The sequence below is a fragment of the Balaenoptera physalus genome (genome assembly GCF_965194825.1).
Source record: "Balaenoptera physalus genome assembly, chromosome: 10".
NCBI classification, from domain to species: Eukaryota; Metazoa; Chordata; class Mammalia; order Artiodactyla; family Balaenopteridae; genus Balaenoptera; species Balaenoptera physalus.
Window position 1 is genome coordinate 76,706,197 of NC_138889.1, and position 21,285 is coordinate 76,727,481.

Below are 21,285 nucleotides of genomic sequence, written 5' to 3' on the forward strand. Positions count from 1 at the left end.
ACTAATTCTCTTGACTCAGTTTGGCATCTACTGCATCCTGTCAGGACCTGTTTCAGGGTATGGCAAACGCCAGTTATATCCCTGTATCTACTCTGTTTTAAAGGTATCAACAGCTAACTTTTATTGAATGCTTATTATGTGCCAATTTGAATACATTATCTTTTTTAATCTTCACATCGGTCTTCTTGCTGTAGGTCATGTTATTATCCCCATTTTACAGATGAGGAAACTAAAATTTAGGAAGTTCTCGGTAAGTTATCAAAGTCACACAGAAAGTGGAAAGACCAGGATTTGAGCCCAGGTAATCTAACCCCAGAACCCTCACTTTAACCACTATGTTACATCTCTCCCCGCCCCCTCCTCCTCCTTGAATTCTGGTACTTATGTGGTTGTTGAGGCTGCTTTTTAAAATCTTACGTTTCAGCCATTCCTCCTGGCCTTTGCCTCATGTTGCCCTTGTAGCATCCTGACAGAAACAGAGTCTCCTCCTCATTATGGCTGGTATTTCTTTTTCATTGAATTCTCACGTAAAGGTAAAGGGATGCCCAGACTGCATTTCTCTCTGTATTCATGCAACAAATAGGTACAGAACGTCTGCTTGCTGCCCCACGCTCTTAGGCTCCAGGTGGGTGCCTTTTCTAATCAGTTAACTTTTCTAAAAAACTTACGCATGGGGAGGCCCAACTCAGGATCCGTCTGGGTGCAGGGAGAAGCCACAGGGCAGCTGCTTCTCTGTAGAACAAGTCAGCATGTTACCCAGACTTGGTTCTGGAGGACCTACATTCATCACTGCATCTCACAGGCATGTGCCTTAGTCTGCTCAGGCTGCTACTACACATCACCATAAACTGAGTGACTGAATGGAGATTTACTTCTCACAGTTCTGGAGGCTGGGAAATCCAAGATCAGGGTGCCAACATGGTCGTGTTCTGGTGAGAGCCCTCTTCCCGTTTTCCAGATGGCTGTGTTCTTCCTGTGTCGTCACATGGTGGAGAGCAGAGAGAAAGCAAGCTCTCCCGTCTCTGTCTCTTCTTCCAGGGCACTAACCCCATCACAAGGGCTCCACTTTCATGACCTCATTACCTCCCAGAGACCCCATCTCCAGATACCGTCACACTGGGATGACAACAGATGTATTTGGGGAGCAGGGGACACAAACATGAGATCATAGCACCCTGCTAGAGAGTGACTGCTTTCCCAACAGCACGAGGCCCAAGTCAGATAGACAGCCTCCCCCCACCACTGCACTGGTAACCTGGGATCCCATTTTTTGTGTTTTGAGTGTCATGCAAAGTCCATACACAGGAAAGGAAGGGGGTGGGGAGCTTGGAGGAAACCTGAAATCTAGTGTTTGTTCCCCCGATGTGCTTACTTCTGGAAGAGGGAGAAAACAGGAACTAGTTGGGAAAGAATCTAATTGGAAGCACATGCCCATCCCGTGAATGATCTATTATTATCAGTCCCAAATGATGGAAGGAAGTGGAGTGGGGTTGGGGGGGAAGAGAGGAAGAACTGAAGAATGAGGGCGTGTTTGCCCTGCCCTGAGGGTGTGCTGGGCACAGGGCTTCCAAGTTGACCAAAGCCAAGGTCTGGCTTTCCATCAGGGTCCTGTCCCTCACCTAGAGTTTCTTTTGGATGCATTTTGTTGCTGACGAGCCTGACAAAGGGATGGTCTTCATTTTATTATTCATCTAACACTCCTTGCCTTCGGCTCCCCCCCACTTCCCCGCCCCTAGGCTTGAGCACAGTCTTGGTAAACATTTTAGCTGATCAGGCACCACCAGGGGTAGTAGTAAAGTCTGGTTGCCAAAAGGAACAGCCCTACCTACCCCTCTGGCTGAGCCGGATACCTCTCCCAGAGCTTTGGTAATAGATCTCTTGTTCAGGTGCAAACATTGATTGAACAACGGCCAGAGCCAAACACCTAGATAGGCACCAAGGATGTTGAGCAGGGTGGGAAGCCTCATCTTGAATCTACGGGGAAGGGGCTTATGGAGGGAACTGGTACAGGGATGAAGGGTTTCCATGAATTTCCACCTTTGACCACTGTATTGCCTCTTGGCATCCCTGGTGAGCCTCAGGTATTTAGGCTTATTCTACCTGTGGGAGGCATTGAAGCATGGTGACGAAGAGTGCAGCTTCGCAGTCAAACCTAACAAACCCCGTTTTCACCACTTACTATGTTACCTGGGCCAATTATTTAATCTCCATGAGCCTGTGTTTCCTTACTGGTAAAATGGGGTAGTCCTGCCTCACTCACAGTGCTATGTGGACTAAATAAAGTCATTTCCAGTCCTTTGCAACCTGGCATGTAATCAGTGCACCATAACTAGCTGATAGGGTGATATTGGTGGTTTGGGTTGATCTGGGCCAGCTCTAGCGAGTCTCACAGAGTCGATCTCTATGCGGCCATCTCGTGGAGAAGAATCAGTGTGGCCAGTAGTTCAGCCGTCTGCCCAGCTGCTGAAAAGCAGATGCCGTGGAGCTGAGAGGTTCAGCGTTTAATCATCTTGTCTAGCAAAAGCATCTCCAATTATGACCTCCGCCCCCCCCCCCACCCCCAAGGTCCTGAGCATGTGCACACAAGCTGCCATCTTTCCTGGGAGGGCCATCTTCTGCTCCCAGCCTTTGAAGTGGTTTGGGGGAGAGGAACGGCTTTCTTCCCATCAGCACGTACAACGCATGGAGCCGGGACGCACGCACAGGTTATGTGCCAGGAACAACAGTCTTACCATCCTGCCTGCTCGGCTGTGCACATGTTGGAGAAATTGACCATAGCTCCCATAGCAGCAGAATTTTCCTTCTGCCTCTTTGTTACACCTCTTCCCTTAAACTTCATTTTTTAAAAAAGCAACGTGTGTGTGTTTCAGAGAACACATCTGTGTCCTCTCATTTTGTAACTGTTGTTTGGACATGGGATGATCATGGGAAGTAGAGTTCCTCTTGCAAAGGAGCCGTTGAAACCTTCTGGCACTCTGGATGATGCAGGGTGTAGATGATTCGAGGTTGACTTGCTGCACTCTCCTCTCTCTGCTTTTTCTTGATGAGGCAGGCATCGCTGGGCAGCAGCTGTTGTGGTATCTGCAGCTGTTCCACATGAGCAAGACCCAGCTCTGCAGCAGAATGATGCTAATGGACAGACAGCAGCTACTTGCAGGCTGGGGCTTGAGAGAAGTTCTCCTGATGCACAAGGATGTTAACAGTAATGAACTTCAGAATGTTAGCCAGGGGCCTGTGTGACTGTGACCTGGAAGCTACTCTGCTTTTCAACTCTAGCTCTGTTCTCAGCTTCCCTAATGAATGCCTCCTTGCTGGAGGACAAGACCAAGTCCAAGGTTCATAGTGTGACATTGAAGGCTGCCCCCGCCTGGCTTTCCAGCCTCATTTCCTCCCACGCTGTCCCCCAAGCCCCAGCACACACTGGCCCTTTCTTTCTTCAGTGCTTTTTTTTTTTTTTTTTTACAAGCTGCCCTCTGCATGACACCTCTGCCCCCTACCTTCTTGCCCTCTACTCACATTCTCCTTCCACATGCCACATCTTGCTCTGGGGTCGCTTTTATTTGGAACCTTCCCTGACCATTCCAACAACTTCCGAGGTCATTATTTCTCTTCTTTGAATTACTTCTGACCTTTCATATTCTTTTATCAATGCGTATGTAATTGAGATGTCAGCTAGGGTCAATCAGCCCCTTAAGATCTAGATAAGATTGAGCTAGAACCCTGTGATAATCTTTTTGGGCCACGATGATAAAACACCACAGGCTGGGTGACTTACAAGCAACAGAAATTCATTGCTCACAGTTCTAGAGGCTGGAAGTCCAAGATCAAGGTGCCAGCCTGGTCGCATTCTGGTGAAGGCCCTCCTCCAGGTTGCGGACTGCTGACTTCTCGCTGTGTCCTCACGTGGTGGAAGAGGCAAGCTAGCCTTCTGGATCCTCGTTTATAAGGGCATTAATCTCACTCATGAGGGCTCTATCTAATGACCTAATCACCTCCCAAAGGCCCCCCCTCCTAATACCATCACATTGGGCATTACAATCTCAACATATGAATTGGGGTGAGGAAGGACTCAGAAACACAGACATAGCACATCCCTGCTTCAGTTTGTGAAGTCCAGGTCCCTCACCTGGATTGCTCAGGTATTTTAGGATCTCGTGGTCACCTTTGGCTTTGAAATCCTGTATTCACAAATTCAGTCTGAATTAATTCAGTTTGTGGATTGACTCATCACCCCAAGGGATGTTTTGGTTCCCTCCTGGGTGGATCCAAACGAAGCTTTTTTACCTTACTTCCCATCCATCACACATTCATTCATGGCCTTTGTTTGTGAGGCAGACTGCTGAAAATTTCAGAGGGATGGAGGAGGCTTGCTTTGGAGCAAGCAACTGTCCAACCCCATCTGCAACAGAACCCAAGTTTTAAAGCACAACGTTCACATAGATTCCTTCTGACACTTGGAAGAAGTTACTTGGTCTCCATCCAGTTTTCCCATTTGGTCAAGTTAAGGGAGCTGTCCTTACTAGGGTGTAATGGTGATGAGGTAGAGGGTGACATGAGTTGGCTTGAGCTTTATGGTGGCTTTTGATGGCTCGACATGTGCCAACCATCCCTTATTGTCATGTCAGCTGCCCTCAAGGCCTTCGAGACCTCTTCCATGTCTCAGAAAACTTGGTACAACCTGTAGCCATTTGAAGGATGGGTCACTCCCATCAGAGTAGCACCTCTAGGTTCTGACTCAAGGAAGAGGATCTGATGGTGACCACCCCTGGGAAACCAGAGCCGTCTCAGTTAATCCAAGACTGGGGATGTTTCAGTCTGGACCCCACAGATGGCTCAGAGGTACCCCAAGTGTAAGGTCTTCGTCACAGATGCTTGGATGAAGCAGTTTCTCTCCTCGAATGTTCCTTAGGGAGATGATGAATCCTGTCTGCCAAAACCTGTCTTGCCTCTTTGGAAATGTTGATCTCCAACTCTTGTGTGTTGATTTTTGTCCAGCTCTCTATTGCTGCTTTAACCTAGATCTGCCTGATTCCTTCCTTATTTGTCTGGTTCTTTTTTCTACCATAGCATGCTTTCTTTATGACAATGTCCAATTCCTTTGTGAATCTGTGCTCAGCAGAAAGGTTGATAAGGGGAACCAGCATGCACTGAGTACTTACAACAGGCTGGACCTTAAGTCCCATTCCAAGTTTACAGCTATCCCATTGGGTACTTTACTATTATTCCAAAGTGACACGGAACGTGAATCTCAGATCATAAGACTGGCCCAATGTCATGTCCATATTTGTATGGGAAAAGCTCATATTTTATCCATTGTACCACACTGCCTCACAGAGGACCAAATTGCCTACCTCATTCAAGGTTGTGGCCATCCCATCCAATACTTTGATTTCTTGCCTCTATAAAGGCCTTGTGCTGCTCTGAAAAATCTGTGGTCCAGTCCCAGGTGAGGGCAGTGGGGCCTCTCAAGCAACTTTTCCCTCCTCGTTGGAACGCATCTTTTCCCTCCTCATTGCTTTTTGCTTCCCTGTTCTTTGCCACGGGAGTAGAATACTGTCACCTGTGTTACCCTGCACCACTTAAAACTGTTGCTGTGACATCATTTTGGAACATGTCCATAATCCTCTTGCAGGCCTATCTGTGGGCATACAGACTCCTGCAGAGTCCAGCCCTGAGGAGCCCCATGTCTGCACCTGCAGCAGTTCTGCCATTGGCTGTGAGTCCTCGGGTAACATTGTCCGTCTTAGAGGGCTTGCAGGGTGCTGTTTGCATTGGAAGCAGAACCGAGAGGTACCAAGATCCCATTGCTGGACCTCCTTGATCAGTTGACCTGGCCGCCTCTGGTCCGCAAACACAGGCACTGGCACTGCTGGTTTTGCACCCCACTCTGTGCCTGTCTTCATGCGGTGACTATCTTCACTAAACAAGATGGGGTAAATTAACAGGCGGGCAAATCCTCCTAATGCAGTGGGAAGTGAGGCCTTCCCTCCGCCACTTTTGGGGGGAAGAACTCACTGCCTTCCTTCTCTCCTAGCTCCCAGTTAAGGAACTGGGCCAGGTTCTTCTTAACTGTATAAATCTTACAGTCCTCTCACACCAGCTCATGTTCTCTGTTTACTCTCCAGCCATCTTTTCTTGTTCAGCCAACAAGAAAAAGTTTAAAGCGTTTGCCTGCTTCTATCTAAAATGCTTCCAGACTGCAGACTTCTTTGGTGCTTAGAGATTTGTGTGGAAAGAGAAGGCTGAAAGCTTTATGAGTTGAAAATTCAGACTTATCGCTAGATCTGATGCTGGTCAGCTGAGGTTCCAGTGGCTTTTCAACACTGCTAAGTGGGTTTTAGCTGAAAGATATAACTAAATATTTCATCATTTATTCATCTTTCAACTTTAATGATTGGAAAGAGTCCACGTAGTAGTCCCTGAACCAAAATTCTGATTTGCGGAGTCATAGCCTTAACTCTTTGGGGAATGGGCCATAATATCTTTAGACACATTACCAAAGATTAGTCTGCTGACTTTATTTCCCAAACCACCCAAAAATGAAGTGTTTTATTTAAAGGGAAAGTGTGTGTTTGTCTTTAGGCTAACAGATTCCTGCTCATTTTACAGAAAGAATGTATGATTTTATCCATCTACTGTGCAGAGAAGCTGAGCTTCAGACTCAGAGTAATGTCTACGGAGACAGGTTGTCAGATGTTGAAGGAAAATGTATGTCTGAACAAATGTTTCCATCCAGTACATAATTTTTCATTGCAGATGAGTTGGGTTCTGAGGTAGCAGTTTCCTTTCTGACCATCATAAATTATATCTTTTTCTTGATACTTACATCCCTAGATTATGGCAAAAACCATTTTCAGTATCTGTCAAAAGAGATGCACACACAAGTTTAACAGTTTAGAGTCTTAACAGGCCTTTATGTTCTGCCCTTGATAGAATTAGAGATGACATGGTTTGGCCCTATTGAAAAGTAAAATTACTCATCCAAGAGAAAAAGGAAGATGAGCTTTGTATTTTTTTTGGCCACGCTGTGTGGCTTGTGGGATCTCAGTTCTCCGACCAGGGATTGAACCTGGGCCACAGCAGTGAAAGCCCAGGATCCTAACCACTATTACACCAGGGAACTCCCGAGCTTTGTATTTCTAATCAGCAGACATGTTCATATATTTCTCTCTGTGTTCAAAGGAAAACTACTGACACTTGGCTTTTGGACTTTACTGGGGTCATTACTAGCCTAGATGTTTGTGGTGGTTCCAGTAAGTCCTTGGACTGGCAAACCGCCACCGACCCGATGTCTTGAATGGTTTCTTTTACCTCCTGCATGGCTGCAGTACCTTCTGAGGTACTGCTGTTCTCCTGAGACTGAAGCCATTACTCTGTTGCTTTTGCATTTTAGACTTCCAGGTCCTACTGCAAGGGTATCCGCTGCAGGCAGCGAGGCCAAAACACGCGGAGCGTCAGCCACTGCTAACAACCGACGGAGCCAGAGCTTTAACAACTATGACAAGTCCAAACCGGTCACCTCCCCACTCCCACCCCCACCAGCAAGCAGCCATGAGAAAGGTAAGCCACCTTCTTGGGGGTCCTTTCTGGCATCTTCCTTTATAGCAGATCCAGTTCTATTGGGTGAGTGTGGGGTTGCAAATAGTGCTGGGAACGGGTCACAAGGACGTGCTTGGCTGGCAGGAACTTTGTTAGCAGAGGTATTAATAAGGTGGGGACAATATTACATATTCATAGTTGCCAGCAGGAATAGCTGTGTTTGTCTAGGTGGAGCCCAGAAGACACACAGAAGCAATATAGCATTTGCAATTTGAAAACATTCATAGAACATTCTCTATACAGGAGGTGGTTTTCTAGAAATGCAAGCTGCTTGGGGCATGCATTTTGTGAGCTGATAAGGTTTTTACCCATCAGAAGTGATGTGAGGGAAGTTAGGAACAAGGAGGGTTTTCACTCTTTGAAAAAGTCCGAAATGTGGGTTGGCTAAATGAATATCTTGGATACACATAAAGAGTAGGCAGCATTCCTCTTGGTGTTCTGATAATGTAGCTCTTACCAAAAAAGGATATGATTTTTTACTATGCATAGTACTGAGCTTTTAGGTTGGGGGAGAAATGTAAGTAGCCCTGTGGGGACTCTTGCACAGAAGGTAGTAAAACAAACCTTTGCTTGCTGCAGTCTGTATCTCATGAGACATTGGAGAAATAGGGAAATTGAAACCGCTCAGAAGATTCTTCAATAATAGACAGAGCCCTCCCTTATTCCTCCCATGCAAAATGGTCTAGACTTCTTAGGGGGGCATGCCCAGGTCCCTTGGAAGCATTTCCTGCCTGGTAGTGTGGAAGCTTCCTAGGGCTTGTCCTGGATGTGCCCCCTCCTCCCCTGGGACCCAGGAGACACCCCCGCCCGCCCCCCGCAAAGTGCTCCAGGGGACTGGGCAGCTCTCCCACCGTGAACGAGATCAGAACCTCCCTGCCCGCACCCCTCCATCCCAAGATAACTTAATCCAATGGAGCTGGGCTTCCCCCCACGCCCACTCCCACCTGGAACACTGGAGGAAATATGAAGGAAATCTGTGTAAGGCTGACATATATATGGCAGAAGTTTTCTCTGGCAAGGCATGGGGAACTCTGCACCTAGCACTAAAGCTATAACTAGAATGTCTCAACAAGTCGTGACTCTGATCCAGCCTTTGGCCTCTGCCTCAAGCAGACCATTTTTCTTCTTTTCTTTTTCCACCTCCCTTCCCCTCTCCTCCTTTCCTTTTCTTTACCATACCCAGGTATATTCATGTTAAAAGTGTGTTTAAATTACAAAAATAACAAATGCTTGTAAAATGGTATAAGTTTCTATCAAATAAAAGTTCTCCTCTATATGCTCCCTGAAGCATACCACTATAAACCATTCTATGCATATCCTTCCAGATATGTTTATGTATATATACATAATATAGAAAAGAGCTAAATTTTGTTGAGTACCTACTGTGTGCCTCATTGAATTCCCCCAAAGTGTGTTGTTATCCCCATTTACAAAGGATGAAACTAAGGTTAAGGGAGGTTAAGTAGTTGCCGAGGTCACACCAGCAACAGTGAGAAATGGAGTTGGAACTGAACCCAGGCACTTTGGTTCCAGAACCACAATTAATACTGTGCTTTTCCTGGAAGTGGAAAAGACATGCTTGAAACCCTGCCACTGAGAGCTGGCTCGAGATGTGCAGGTTGAGGGAGCGGGGAGAGAGAAGGTGTTTGGGAACCCTGCCCTTGTCCCATAGTCCTTTGGGGAGCATAGACATAAAACAGTCTGAAGGACGGGTATGAGGCCAATGTCCAAAAAATTGAGAAAATAAAGAAAAGGTTCCCCTTGGAGGGAACATATGTGGGAAGGTGCAGGGTTGGTGGCTGGACCACCCAGAGCCCACACAGACATAGGGCCACTCAGGCAGCCCAGCCAGGGGCTCTCCACTGGCACTGGCGCAGACACCAATCCGCCTCTGTCCTGGGCAGGGGTTGCCACTTGTGCCTCAAGCAGGCAGGCAGGAGGCCCCCTGAAGGACGGTGGCTGTGAATGCTAATAGAGGCATTGTCCCAGGGAAGAACTCCAGTGTCAGGAGGAAAGGAAATCATACTTACTTGTTGAGCATGTAACATCTGCTAGGGACTTTGATTTTCACTATGTTATACTTGATCTTCAGAAACACTCCATGAGGTAGATATTACCCCAGTTTTACAGGTAAAGAAGATGAGGCTAAATGAGATTTAGTAACTTGCCCTCCACGTTAATTGAGTGCTAGAATTCATATCCAGGTCCGACTGCCAGCTTTGAACTCTGGTTCTGTCCTGTCCCCTGGGATGTCTGTGAGGCGTGTCAAGTGAGGGGATATGCGTGAGAATGTTGTGTGAGCTATGATGCGCTCAAAATCCTACAAGGATTTACAGTGATAAAAATTACTGATAGAGGTTCAGGTGCATGGGAGGTGCGTTTATTATCCCTCTCCTATCCTGGGGAGCTGAGGTAAAGCAAGGTTGGGGCAGACCTAGATTTTATTTATCTATTTATTTTGGCCGAGCCACATGGCTTGTGGGGTCTTAGTTACCCGACCAGGGATCGAACCCGGGCCCTGGCAGTGAAAACGCTGGGTCCTAACCACGGGACCGCCAGGGAATTCCCAGGCCTTGGTATTTTTCACTAATACCTTTCCACCATCCTGAAGTAACGGGGTCATGTGATTTTACCTTCAGAGACTCGTTATTTCCTCCTCCTTTCTTCATGTTCCCTGTGTTCTCCCTTGAATCTGACCTTGGTTGCAGACTGAGGTAGGCGGCTTGTGTGCAAAATATAGTTTGTGGGGACGGAACAGAAATAACTCAGCCACCTGGGCATGTAAAAGACACAACAGGTACTTGGGTGCATAAGATATCATCCTTCACCTGGAGAAATCTTGGAGAGAGAAACTGTGAGCATTTGAATCGCAGTTCATTGTGGTTGGTGCTGTAGTTGAGGTGTGGACTGCTTTCCCATGAGGTCAAGTCCGTGATAGGATCTCATTGCCTGTCCTCCCCTGAAGCTTTCTTGTGAGTCAGTCAGACCTGGACTGCATTGTGCTCTGGCATTTCATTCTCAGGTGAACCAATTCATAGGCTTTTCTATGTGATCCATTGACCCGAGAATTCCAGTCCTAGGAACTGATCTAATCACATCAGTAAAGTTCAATGAGAAATTCATTATTCTGAAAATAAATGACAAAAATATTTCAACACTTAGTCCCAATTCTTAAAAAGGATTAAGAGGAATAAAAGGAGATTGTAACAGGCAACTTTTCAAAAACCCCAGAGCACTTTATACTTTGTGGGAAAACACTAAAGCATTCCTCTTAAAATCACACCCAAAGAAACAAGTCCTCTTTTGTCATCATCACTGAATTTAGTTCTGATTATACTGGGCAATCAACTGAGATGTAAAGCAGAAGAAAACTAACAGGTAGTACTTCAGAGCTAGAAAAAGACCTCAGGACTCACACAGTTCATTATGTTGTTCCATAAAGTGACCAAGTACATAGTTGATACGCAAAACCCAGAAAGAAATGTTCTGTACAGCAACACGACCTGTTAGTTTTCCTAGAAATTCAGACTTCAGATTTTGTAGGTTTGGAGGAAAGTCTGCAGAGCCTTACTTAGCCTTTAGGAAAACCTGCCAGTTGTTTGTTGTATCATTATCTGCCATGGTTTAGGTCTGCACTTGGATTCGCACTCCTGCAGGCAACAACCGTGCAGAGCCCTGCCTGGCCTGCAGGATGTGTCAGCAGGATCGGCTGCGAAACATCTGTCAAGGAATGGCCAGGACGCGTGGCCGCCCTTCACTTCCTCTGTTGGCTCCGAGTGGCTCTAGGGCTCCAGGCCAGAATCACAGAGTTTCAGGGGAGAGGAAATAGCTGTTCTTTTTCAGCATTTGTGACATGATCTGTTTTCTCTTCCTTCCATTCCCTCACTTACATCCTCTGAACTGGTTAACACTGCCAGAAATCTAATACAGGTCTAAAGTATTTAGTCCATCATACAAATTTGGAACGTTTAGTATTCCTAGACTGAATTCTGTGCATATGGGGGAATGTTCTTTTCTGAATAATAAGGTTTTCTTCATTTTGTAGAAAGCATATCTTTACTATATTTTCAATACAAAAATAATTATATTAAAGTGTTCGAACAACACAGATTTATTAAAAGAAAAAGAACCCTATATAATCCCACCTCTCAGACAAAGCCACTGTTAACCACTTAGTTTATATTCTTCTATATTTTTTTCATGCATATACTATCACATTTTTTGTCTGTTATTTTAAAGTTTTTTTTAATATTTCCTTTTTTTTAATCAAAGTATAGTTGATTTATATACTATAACATTTTGATAAATTTTTCCTAATGTTTACTCTTCGGCAGGAACTATTCGAAGTGCTTTATTAGTAATATTTAATTCTTACAGGAGCCTTATACATATACACACAGTCTCACACATACGTATATGACATTTTAAGTCTTATAAATAAAATCAACAAGTCGTGGACAGCCCTTTTTATAGGTCATTCTCTCTTCACAAAATAGTTGCATAGTACTTCATAGTATGAATTTACCTTAATATTTTAAATCACTTTCATTTAGGTTGCTTCTAATTTTTTGATATTATAAATAGTACTGAGATTAACATACTTGTAGGTCTTTTTTGCATGTATACAACCATTTCAGTGGAATTGCTGCATTGAAGAGTGTATGCACATTTTACAGTTGTTTTAACAGTGCCAAATTTTGCTCCCCAAAGGTTATCCCTGTTTATAATTCCCAGCAACAATGTGTGAGAAGGCTAGTTTCTCTCCACACTTGACACTTTTATTTTCATTCTCTTGGGCAAAAAATACCTTGTCTTAGAAATGAAGCAAATTATTTTAAGAAGCTGAAATAACAAGATCATTTGCTAAAAACTGACTGTTTTTATTGACACTTTGCTGAGAGTCACAACTAGTGAGTGTGGCATAGTACAAAAGCACTTGGGTTTGAGATCAAGCTCACTACCACCTGGCATGACCTCCTTCAAGACACTTCTCCAGGCCTCAGTTTCCCCTTCTGTAAAGTGAGTCTAAAGTCCTCTGGCACTAAGTCACTGTGAAGTTTTCACTGGCTGTTTGGCCTTGCCTGATGTGAGCCCCATCAGCGCTTTCTGGTGGGTTCCTTCCTCGGGTGTTCATTCTCTGGGTCACTTTCTTCCTCTTTGTTCACTCCTACCTGTTGTGGCAGAAGAGGAGAGCCAGACGTGGCTGGAGACGGGGTTTTACAGCCTTCAGCACGATGTCATATCTGAGTAACATTGATTTAGAATCTCTATAAACTTGTCACTTAGTGGTTGGCAAAGCAAGTTCTTTATCAGACTCAGTGGTTGGGAGAGGGAAGCACGAAGAAGTTGCCCATGTTCTGCCGTTAATCGAGATGCTGACCTAAAATTACAGTTTAGACTAGATGGAATTGATTCAGTGGTCCAGGTCACGCAGAAGAGAATATGGTTGGGGTGCACCTGTTTCATGTTGTTTCTTGCCTTTATTCGTTTTGTCACCATTTGTGCCCAGCTTTGGGCTGTTTGTAGAGACGGTGAGAACTGGGAGCTGGATAGCCTTGGGGGAGGGGCGGTGCTCACTTGTCCTGTGATAGGGCTGTGCTCAAAGTGGTGAGGAAAAAGATCCGCTTAGCCAGAAGGCTGGGGAGGACCTCAGAGAGGTGATATCATTTGCCCTGATTTCCATCTGAAGATTTTTGCTGAGAGCAGAGGAAGGGGAGGCTGGGAAGGAATGATGCATCCGCCCTTCTGGTCAGGTGTTAATCTGGGAGGACCTGTGTTGTGTTCACTGTGTTAATAACCTCACGTCCTGTGGAGGGCCTGTAGAGGGAAACTTCTGTAAGATCATTTCACTGACAGCGTAGGACCTCCCTTGGTCATCAGGGGACCTCTGCCATTCCAGAGCTGTCACCCCAGGCAAGGGGAGAGCTTGGGTACCTGTCTGTGCTCATGGGTGACAGTCACCTTGGTTTGGGAATCAGGTGTGACATCACCATGACCCTCCAGCCTGAAGCCATAATTGTCTGAGGGCTTAAAAAGTCATCTAGAGGTTTGAACCAGGGTATCATTGCATTTAGAGAAGTCTCTGGTGTTATCAAATGAAATGAATAGGTCCCACTGCTTGCTGCTTACAAAATCAATTCTCACAGATGTTGATAGAAAGGAAAGGTGCCTTTAACCAGAATGCTGGCAATCTGGGGAGATGGTGGACTCAGTGTCCCCCAAAACTACCTCTAAAGATTCTGCTCGGCCATGAAAGCTTTTAAAGGGAAACAGGGAAGTAACCTCAGTTAATCATTGAGATACAGGGGGTCAGAGTCGTCGCCATCCCCCCGTGTGCAGGCTTGTGGGCAGACTTGTCAACGCCTCGTGATCTTCCTCTAGATGCTATCTTGTTCACAGGGTTTGGTCACACAGTTTGTTCGGGAGATTACCGAAGGGGAAGCTACGGAAGAGATCTCGTCGTCTGTTAATTACTTACTCTTCATTTCTACTTCTTTGATCTAGGGAAAGAACTGACAAGTTAGGCAAGGTATTGTGTAATCAAAAGATTTGAAAGGTGTGTTTGGGCCGGAGATGAGTAGAGCATGGGGTGGGGGGGGGGGGCGCCTGGTTTAAAAGTTAGTTACAATACAGCTTTGCTAAAGTGACAAGAAAAGGGGCTTCCTGCTGAGGGCAGTTTCCTGCAAAGAGCTGCCTACACTGGGAGAATCATCTAGAAATGACTCAGCTGACCCCGCTGTCGAGGTGGGCAAGCAGGATGAAATAGATGCTTCCAAACCTAGGTACCTCATGTGGCACTGGAGGCGAAAAGAATGTCTGGCAAGTGTTCACACCGGTTGCACCAGTCTCTTGGGCCAGAATACAGTTATCTCAGGAGGAGAGGTTTGGGCCCTGCAATTAAAGAGAAAATGTTTACCTTGAAGACAGGCCAACTGAGTTTGAGTTCTGGCCCTGCCACCTCCCAGGAGCGTGGCTTTGGGCAAGTGCACTGCTCACTGCGGCATGTGTTCAGAATCACGCTCGGACCATCACAGGCCACACCTGGCACCATTCCACTCCTCAGGGGACGGAGGGGAATCACAGGTTGTCGGCAGGGCAGTGCGGACGTTTCTGTTCCATAGGAGTGGTCCTCACAGCATATAGACAGCAGTCCACGCAGCATCGGGGGGCTGTCACTCCCCTCTCCCACCTCAGGGGACAGCTCAGGTGTGAGGGAACAAGACCCACAGGGGGCAGGTGTAGGAGTCTCTGTAGCTTAAAAGCCACATGACCCACAAGAGCCAATATCTCTTGTAACAGCTCCACATGCAAAACTTCTGTGGTTCCCACCGATCGGCTTGGGCCCGATCGGTAAGAGTCACAGCACTCAGAGGAGCCCAAAATGATGGTGGCCCTCAACAGGCCCTCATTTATAGCTCTTGTCCGTCCAGATGTGGTATGACTATCCAGGGTCAATTCTATCATGAGCAGTGTTGCTTGATAACATAGCTGACATTCTATCTTTATCAAGTTTCCAGGGGAACAGAGATAGAAGGTTAACCCAAGGTCAAATTCTCATGCAGAAGGGGAAAAGGTTTTGTTAATCCTTTTCCAACAGGAAGTCACCTCACCTCTCAGAGATTCAGTTATCTACGAAGCAGCAACAGGTCGCTCTAGCCCTAGTGACGGGAGAAAGTCAGATGTGAAGTGTTTTCTCTCATTTTTTGTAGAGCTCAATTCAGATTTCCTGGCGTTGTCACCTCTGTCGGTTGAAGACATTTCTGTGAAGGGTATGACTTGTTTCCTAGTAGCCGACGTTGACTGACAACGTGAGTGTCATTTGCACAGCTTGAAACAGTTGCTACGTCTGACCTTTCTAAATCTTGTGTAGTCCGGTTGTTTGCTGTCTGTTAGTGGTGCCCTTTTACAGGTTGGGGGCTGGGAGTTGTGGCTCCTGCAGTAAAGGCAGGTTTCATTTTTCTCGTTTGCATTTTACACCCTGGTTCCCTCTTGTTCTAAACAAATTACTGACGTCTAATTGAAGAGATGAAAAGTCCTGAAACACATGGCATCTATCCCCAAAATAGTGCCTCCACAGTAACATTTTTCCACTCTGACATAGCATCTGTAAATTAACCCTGTGTGATGGAAGAGAGAACAGGTCCCACATGGTAGCTCTCTGTTAGCTCTGAAGCACACAGCTCACGTCCTGTGGTCTGGTGGCATGGTGAATTCAAGACTCTAGACTGTCGTTTCTCAAGGTATGATGAATGGGCCACCTACACCAGCATCCTTTGAGGTAATTGCTAAAAACAGAAATCCAGAAGCTTTACAAACGTCCTCTAATTCAGATTTCTGAGTCAGAGTCTGAAAGTCTACATTTTACACCCTTATCGTTCTTACAACACTGAAGTTTGAGAACGCCTCTCCTAGGAGGACTTCTTGCTCCCCTTTGAAAGGGCATGCTACCTTCTAATTGCCCTTCAACTCTCAGCAACTACTGTGTAGCATGTTGTTATGGGGAATGGAGATAAACGTGTTAAGACGCCCAAATTAATGCCTGGCATATAGCAGGAGCTCAACGCGTGGGAAACCGTTTACACTGGCATGTTACATGCATTTTGTTGTACACACATTTACACTTATTCTCAGAGTCAGCAGCTTATACTGGGTAGACTTAGCTACTTGCATAGGTCTTTGTATCTTTTGGTTTCTTGCTATTGCCTCATTAATCTCTAGTGACATTCTTAATTAAAAAAAAAATGACTCAATGCTACCTTGTTTCAGTTGAGCTAATAGAAAATAAGGAAATGGATTCGGATCCCACACTTAGGTTGGAAATATAAAAAAGAGAGTTGTCCCTGTGGGATCTAGATAGGGTAGCGGAGGGAATACTTTGCAAGGAGGTGGTCTGAGGGGGAAGTCAGCTTGCCCTTTCCCTGTTTGAAGAGTCATCTTCTGGCTCTTTCTCTCCCTGCACTTGGAGAGCTTGGTGTTACTTTATGAGTGGAAGAGCAATCTCCTGTTCAGAGGAAGGGTGAGCATTGGCAGAGCTGCCTGGAGGGGAGCCTGTGTGATGATCCTTCCTTCCCATGCTCCGGCGTAGCCTTTGTCCTTAACCTCTAGCATTAAACTAAAGTCAAACGTGAAGGTGAAAGAACTCTCTCTGGCCACCTTCGGGAGCCATTGTTTTGATCTACTGTGTAATTCAGAAGAGCCTTCAGAGGAGGAGACGTATCACTCCCTCTAATGTGTGACACTAACAACCTTCAATGCTAAAGCCATCCTTTTTCAGGGAGAAGAGTAAGAGGGATATAACCATGTTTGCTTTTCTCTAAATAGGGATGTGTTTCAAAGCCATGCGGGACCTCATGGTTCTGCTGTATATCCTTTCTCGAAAATACACTAAACCTGGCTTTTTGTAACAGGATGAAAGAGTCAAGAAAAAGAAAGAAAAGAAATCATTTAGGAAGATGAAATATCTGTTTGATTAGTCTTGTGTCAGGAACCGAAAATGACCAGTTGATGTTCATCTGATTTTCAGGTGATAAATCTCAGCGTTTCTTTTGCTTCCATCTTCTATGTGCAAAGCGTCACACGTACACGAATTCAATTTAATTTCAAGGATCATTGGTAGGGGAAAGTGTTTATGTTTCTGGGGGCTCCCCTAGTCATTTTTATCCAGGTGTCATCTGCAGTCAGGTCTTAGTTTAGTTGTTCGTTTAGATGTTCTTTTTTGGAAAAAAAAATATTTTCCTTCTCCAAGTTAGGTATTTGACAGTGTGTATTAGCATGAGAAGATAAATACAATATGTGTGGGGATAAATGAGATTAACTTTTCTATGAGCACACGTGGCCCCTATTCACAATGAAAAGTACAAGAAGAGAATGCTGGTCAGAACAGGGAGAGTTCCTGAGCAATAAAGCTTGAGGGCTCCGTGTAGCTCACCAACTCGATGAGGAGTTTCTCGTGAACACGTGTGTGGTTGCCTCTGTGCTAAGGACGTGGCATCCTCGGGCATAAATGAACCTAACAGATAAAATGCCTGTTTCTCAGCTACAGCTTGCCTTCTGCAAGCTTCTGAGTCTGTGCATTTCATTAGGATAACCAACACATATCCCATGTGTCGGGGAACCATCTTCTGTTGAGGGTGTCAGATGAGGGGTCACGCTGAGAATATTTGTCTCCAAGATAATGGTCATAATCCATCTTCATTGTGGTGAGACTGCCGCATGGGCCTTTGGTAGGTGTCACACCATGGAGATAAATGGTCATGCTGCACAGTGGTTTATGCCAAGGCATTGTGGGCACAATTTACATTCTTAGTGTCCTGGGAGCTCCTGCCATGATTTCTTAGTGACAGTTGTGTTGATTCATGGGATTGGCAAGGTTCCCCAAACTTTGTGGAGATTCGACAGTTATTAGCTGCTGATGGAAATCAGCGGCCTGGCCTACTTCCTTCATTAGAGCAAAGGTAAAGAAGGCCTCTCCACACCTGATGCTCCCTCTGCCTGTTTCAAGATGGGAGAATCAGAGGATTCTTATGAAATGTGGAGAGGAGTAGGGAATCAGTGACCTGTAATAACTCACCTTGTGTAAAGCAAAGATAGAAAAAAAAAAAAAAAGTCCTTTGGCTCAGAACAGTCCAGGACGGTGAGTCTCTGCTTCCCCCTACTGCCCAGGTTTTGTATCGTATCCAAGTAGAGCCTTGGTTTGCGGGCTGGCATCCTCAGGGCACACTGGGAGGATAATGACTCCAGACTGTCCCAGCGTTTTCTTCCAGGCAGAGCTTTCCCACATTTGTTTCCACAACTTAGGAGAATGTATGAGGACTGAATAAATAACACCCACACTGTCGGTGTGACCCTGTTCACGTGGGAAGGTGGAGAAGCGCGCTCTCCAGTGGCGAGGAATTGACATCAGGCCTGAGCTGAAATCGGTCTTCACGAGGCTGTCCACTCTCTCGCTTCAGCAGGCCACCAGCTGCTGGATTCAAGAATCAGGATTAGCCCTAAGCATAAGGATCTCTGAAGGCACTAGTGGATTTTTGCTGCAAGAAAAGTTATGCTAGATTTGACTCCATTTTTAAAAGGCAGGTAATTCCAACCAGACTGTACAGTGTGGAGTAGATGAGTCTCTCTCTTCTCATTAGGCTTCATATTCATATACTTGGAACTCAATCTTTCGTCTGTTCATACACCATTGGGAACCTCCTCTGTCTCAGGCATCATGGTAGTCACTGAAACTTCAAAAGTGAAAAGGCAGGTAATGATCCCTGCCCTCATAGAACTTACAGTCTAGTGGAAGAGACAGCTATTACACACAACACAAGTAATCTCGTTACACTGTGTGATACCTGCTCTTGAGAAGATTAGGTGCTATGAGTGAGAATAAAGGAGGGATGAACCGAATTCTCTGGATTAGGTAGAAGCCCATCAGGGTGTGAGACCCAGAGAGAAGTTGGCAGAGGTCTGCTTTGCTCAGCACATCCATTCTCCCACCCAGTGGTTAGACACAAAAGATGTTTTAGGAAACAGTTTTATGGAGAGAGACCAGTTTCCTTTTAGAAATGAAAGTCTATATCCTGGGCGAGCTTTTTTTCTCCCGCTAGCCATAGAGGGCAGAACTAAAAAATTACAAGGATGCAAACTTTGGCTTCATTTAAAAAAAGGAAAAAGAACTCTTTCACATTTGTCTTCTCACAGTTGAATAGGCTGTCTTGGGTGCAGGGAGTTCCCTGACTCCAGAGGAACAGATACAAAGGCTAGATCATCACTCACTGAGGTTACTAGAGGGGAGTTTTCTTGCGTCAGTAGGTAGATTGGAACAGATATTCTGTAAGATCCCTTGCAAATATAGGATTTGATTATCCCAGGCAAAGGGTAAAGTTGGTGTGATTTTAGTAGGTCCTGGAAAGGCCTGGTAATGACACATGCTTCCCCACAGTTTGTGGCAGTTCCCAAAGCCCCACCTTTGGATTGCTTCCTTTGAAGGTCTTCATTCCAACAATGTGCTTTGTTCTTCATGCTGCTTACCCTCTAGGGTTCATTACTGAATGAAAGTTGCATTTCATGCAGAAAGCGGCCTGTGTGCAGTTTGCAATGACTTCCTTTACTCCATTCACATACTCGGGGAAGATTTCTCCCTTAACTTCAGATAAGTTGTCTGCAACTTGCCAAACTCATGCTCTGAGGCCATCAGAGAGGCCACAGGCGAGGGCCCCTGCCACATGGAAATAGCCATGGCCACTGAGTGAGAAGTTACTCGTGCCTGCTTTCAACCATTTTAACGTTGGACTCATTTTCTTGCTCTCTCCTGAGAAGAGCCAGATACAAGTATCTTCAGGCAGGTATCCATACAGAATTATTTTTTAAAGTCTATTTCACATATGTGCTGTAGGGGGCAGCATTCATTAGGGAAAACCAGGGAGAGAGCGTCTTCCTTCTAGGAAAGAATCTCTGGGCCCTGTCGGTAAAGGTTTCTGCACACCTGAGACTCATTCTGTCCTGTTGTTCATGTATGAATGAGGCTCTGGCCCTTCGGTAATAAACCTCCTTAGTGAGCCAGGATTACTTTGCCTGATATTAAATTCACCTGGTCTCCAGTTAATACCAGTGAGTACCTGTCGGGGGCAGAGTGACTTTTCACAATAGGACTCATGTGCTAGGGCGAGGAGGCTAATCCAGATCACCTGACTCCAAGCTTTCACTCTTTTAGCCAAGTTCTGAGCCATTTTGGTCTCAAACCCTCCGTCAGACATAACGATTATTTCCCCCGGAGCATCTTCAAGCCTGTTACCTACTGCCTAGGTAATAGTAAATAATAGTAGAACTTGTGGGAGGAAACCTTTTTCTGCACTTCAGCCTTGATAAGGTTGCTGAAGCAGGTTCTGACCGAAGGAGACTCCTGTCTCCTCAGGCCCTAAAAGTTCTGGTTTCAGATAATAGCCATTTATTATTTCTCACAAGCCTACAGGAGGACAGGGCAGCTCTGCTGAGGCGTGCCAGGCTCCGGTAATCCCGGTGGGGCTGGCTCACACATCTCAGGCCGTCTGGGTGGTGTGTAGCATGCCGGCTGGTCTGCACTGGCCTCGGCTGAGCCAAACCAGCTTTTTCAACCTGGTCTTTCGTCCTCCAGCAGGCTAGTCCATGCTGTTCTTATGGTGATGGACAAGTTCTGAGACAGGGTTGACGTGTGCAAGGCCCTTTAACGCCTAAGCTCTGAAAAGTGACATCGGTTCTCTTCTGCCTCATTGTGTTGGCCAAAGCAAGTCACACGGCCCGCCCAGATGCGCGAAGGAGGGAGGTGTTGCGAAGTCACACTGCAAAGCCTGCAGGATCCAGAGAGGAGTGGAGATCTAAGACTGTTTTTGCAATCCATCTCCACACTGTGTAAGTTGGATCCAGTATATATATACATACATATATATATATATATATATGGATTGATTTCACTTGTTGAGGTAACAGTGCATTAGCACTGCAATCACATGAAAATGAGAATCCTCAGCTCATTAAAGGGGAGCTGGGGGCGTGTAGCTCTGAGAACTCTCAGTGGGGAGAGTGGCTGAAGCATCCTTGGTTATTCAGTCCCACAGAAGTTCTCTCTGACCAGCAGACGCAAGCCATTCATTGCAGGGCACAAGCCCCGCTTGCTTTATGAGACCCCCTTTGGCCAAGGTAGGAACTACCCATGAAAACAGCAGC

The 21,285-nt window shown here is 45.8% G+C and overlaps 1 protein-coding gene across 14 annotated transcripts in view; it reads left to right on the forward strand.

The window, feature by feature from the left end:
• The window catches only part of NAV2 (neuron navigator 2), a 761,975-nt gene that overhangs the window by 528,445 nt on the left and 212,245 nt on the right, over nt 1-21,285 (forward strand). For all 14 annotated transcript variants that reach the window (XR_014267924.1, XR_014267925.1, XR_014267926.1 and 11 more), the window contains one exon: nt 7,394-7,560. Coding sequence is in view for 4 of the 14 variants with exons in the window: in XM_082476565.1 (XP_082332691.1) it covers nt 7,394-7,560 (167 nt within the window). In the remaining 10 variants the exon portion in view is untranslated. The remainder of the gene's footprint in view (nt 1-7,393; nt 7,561-21,285) is intronic.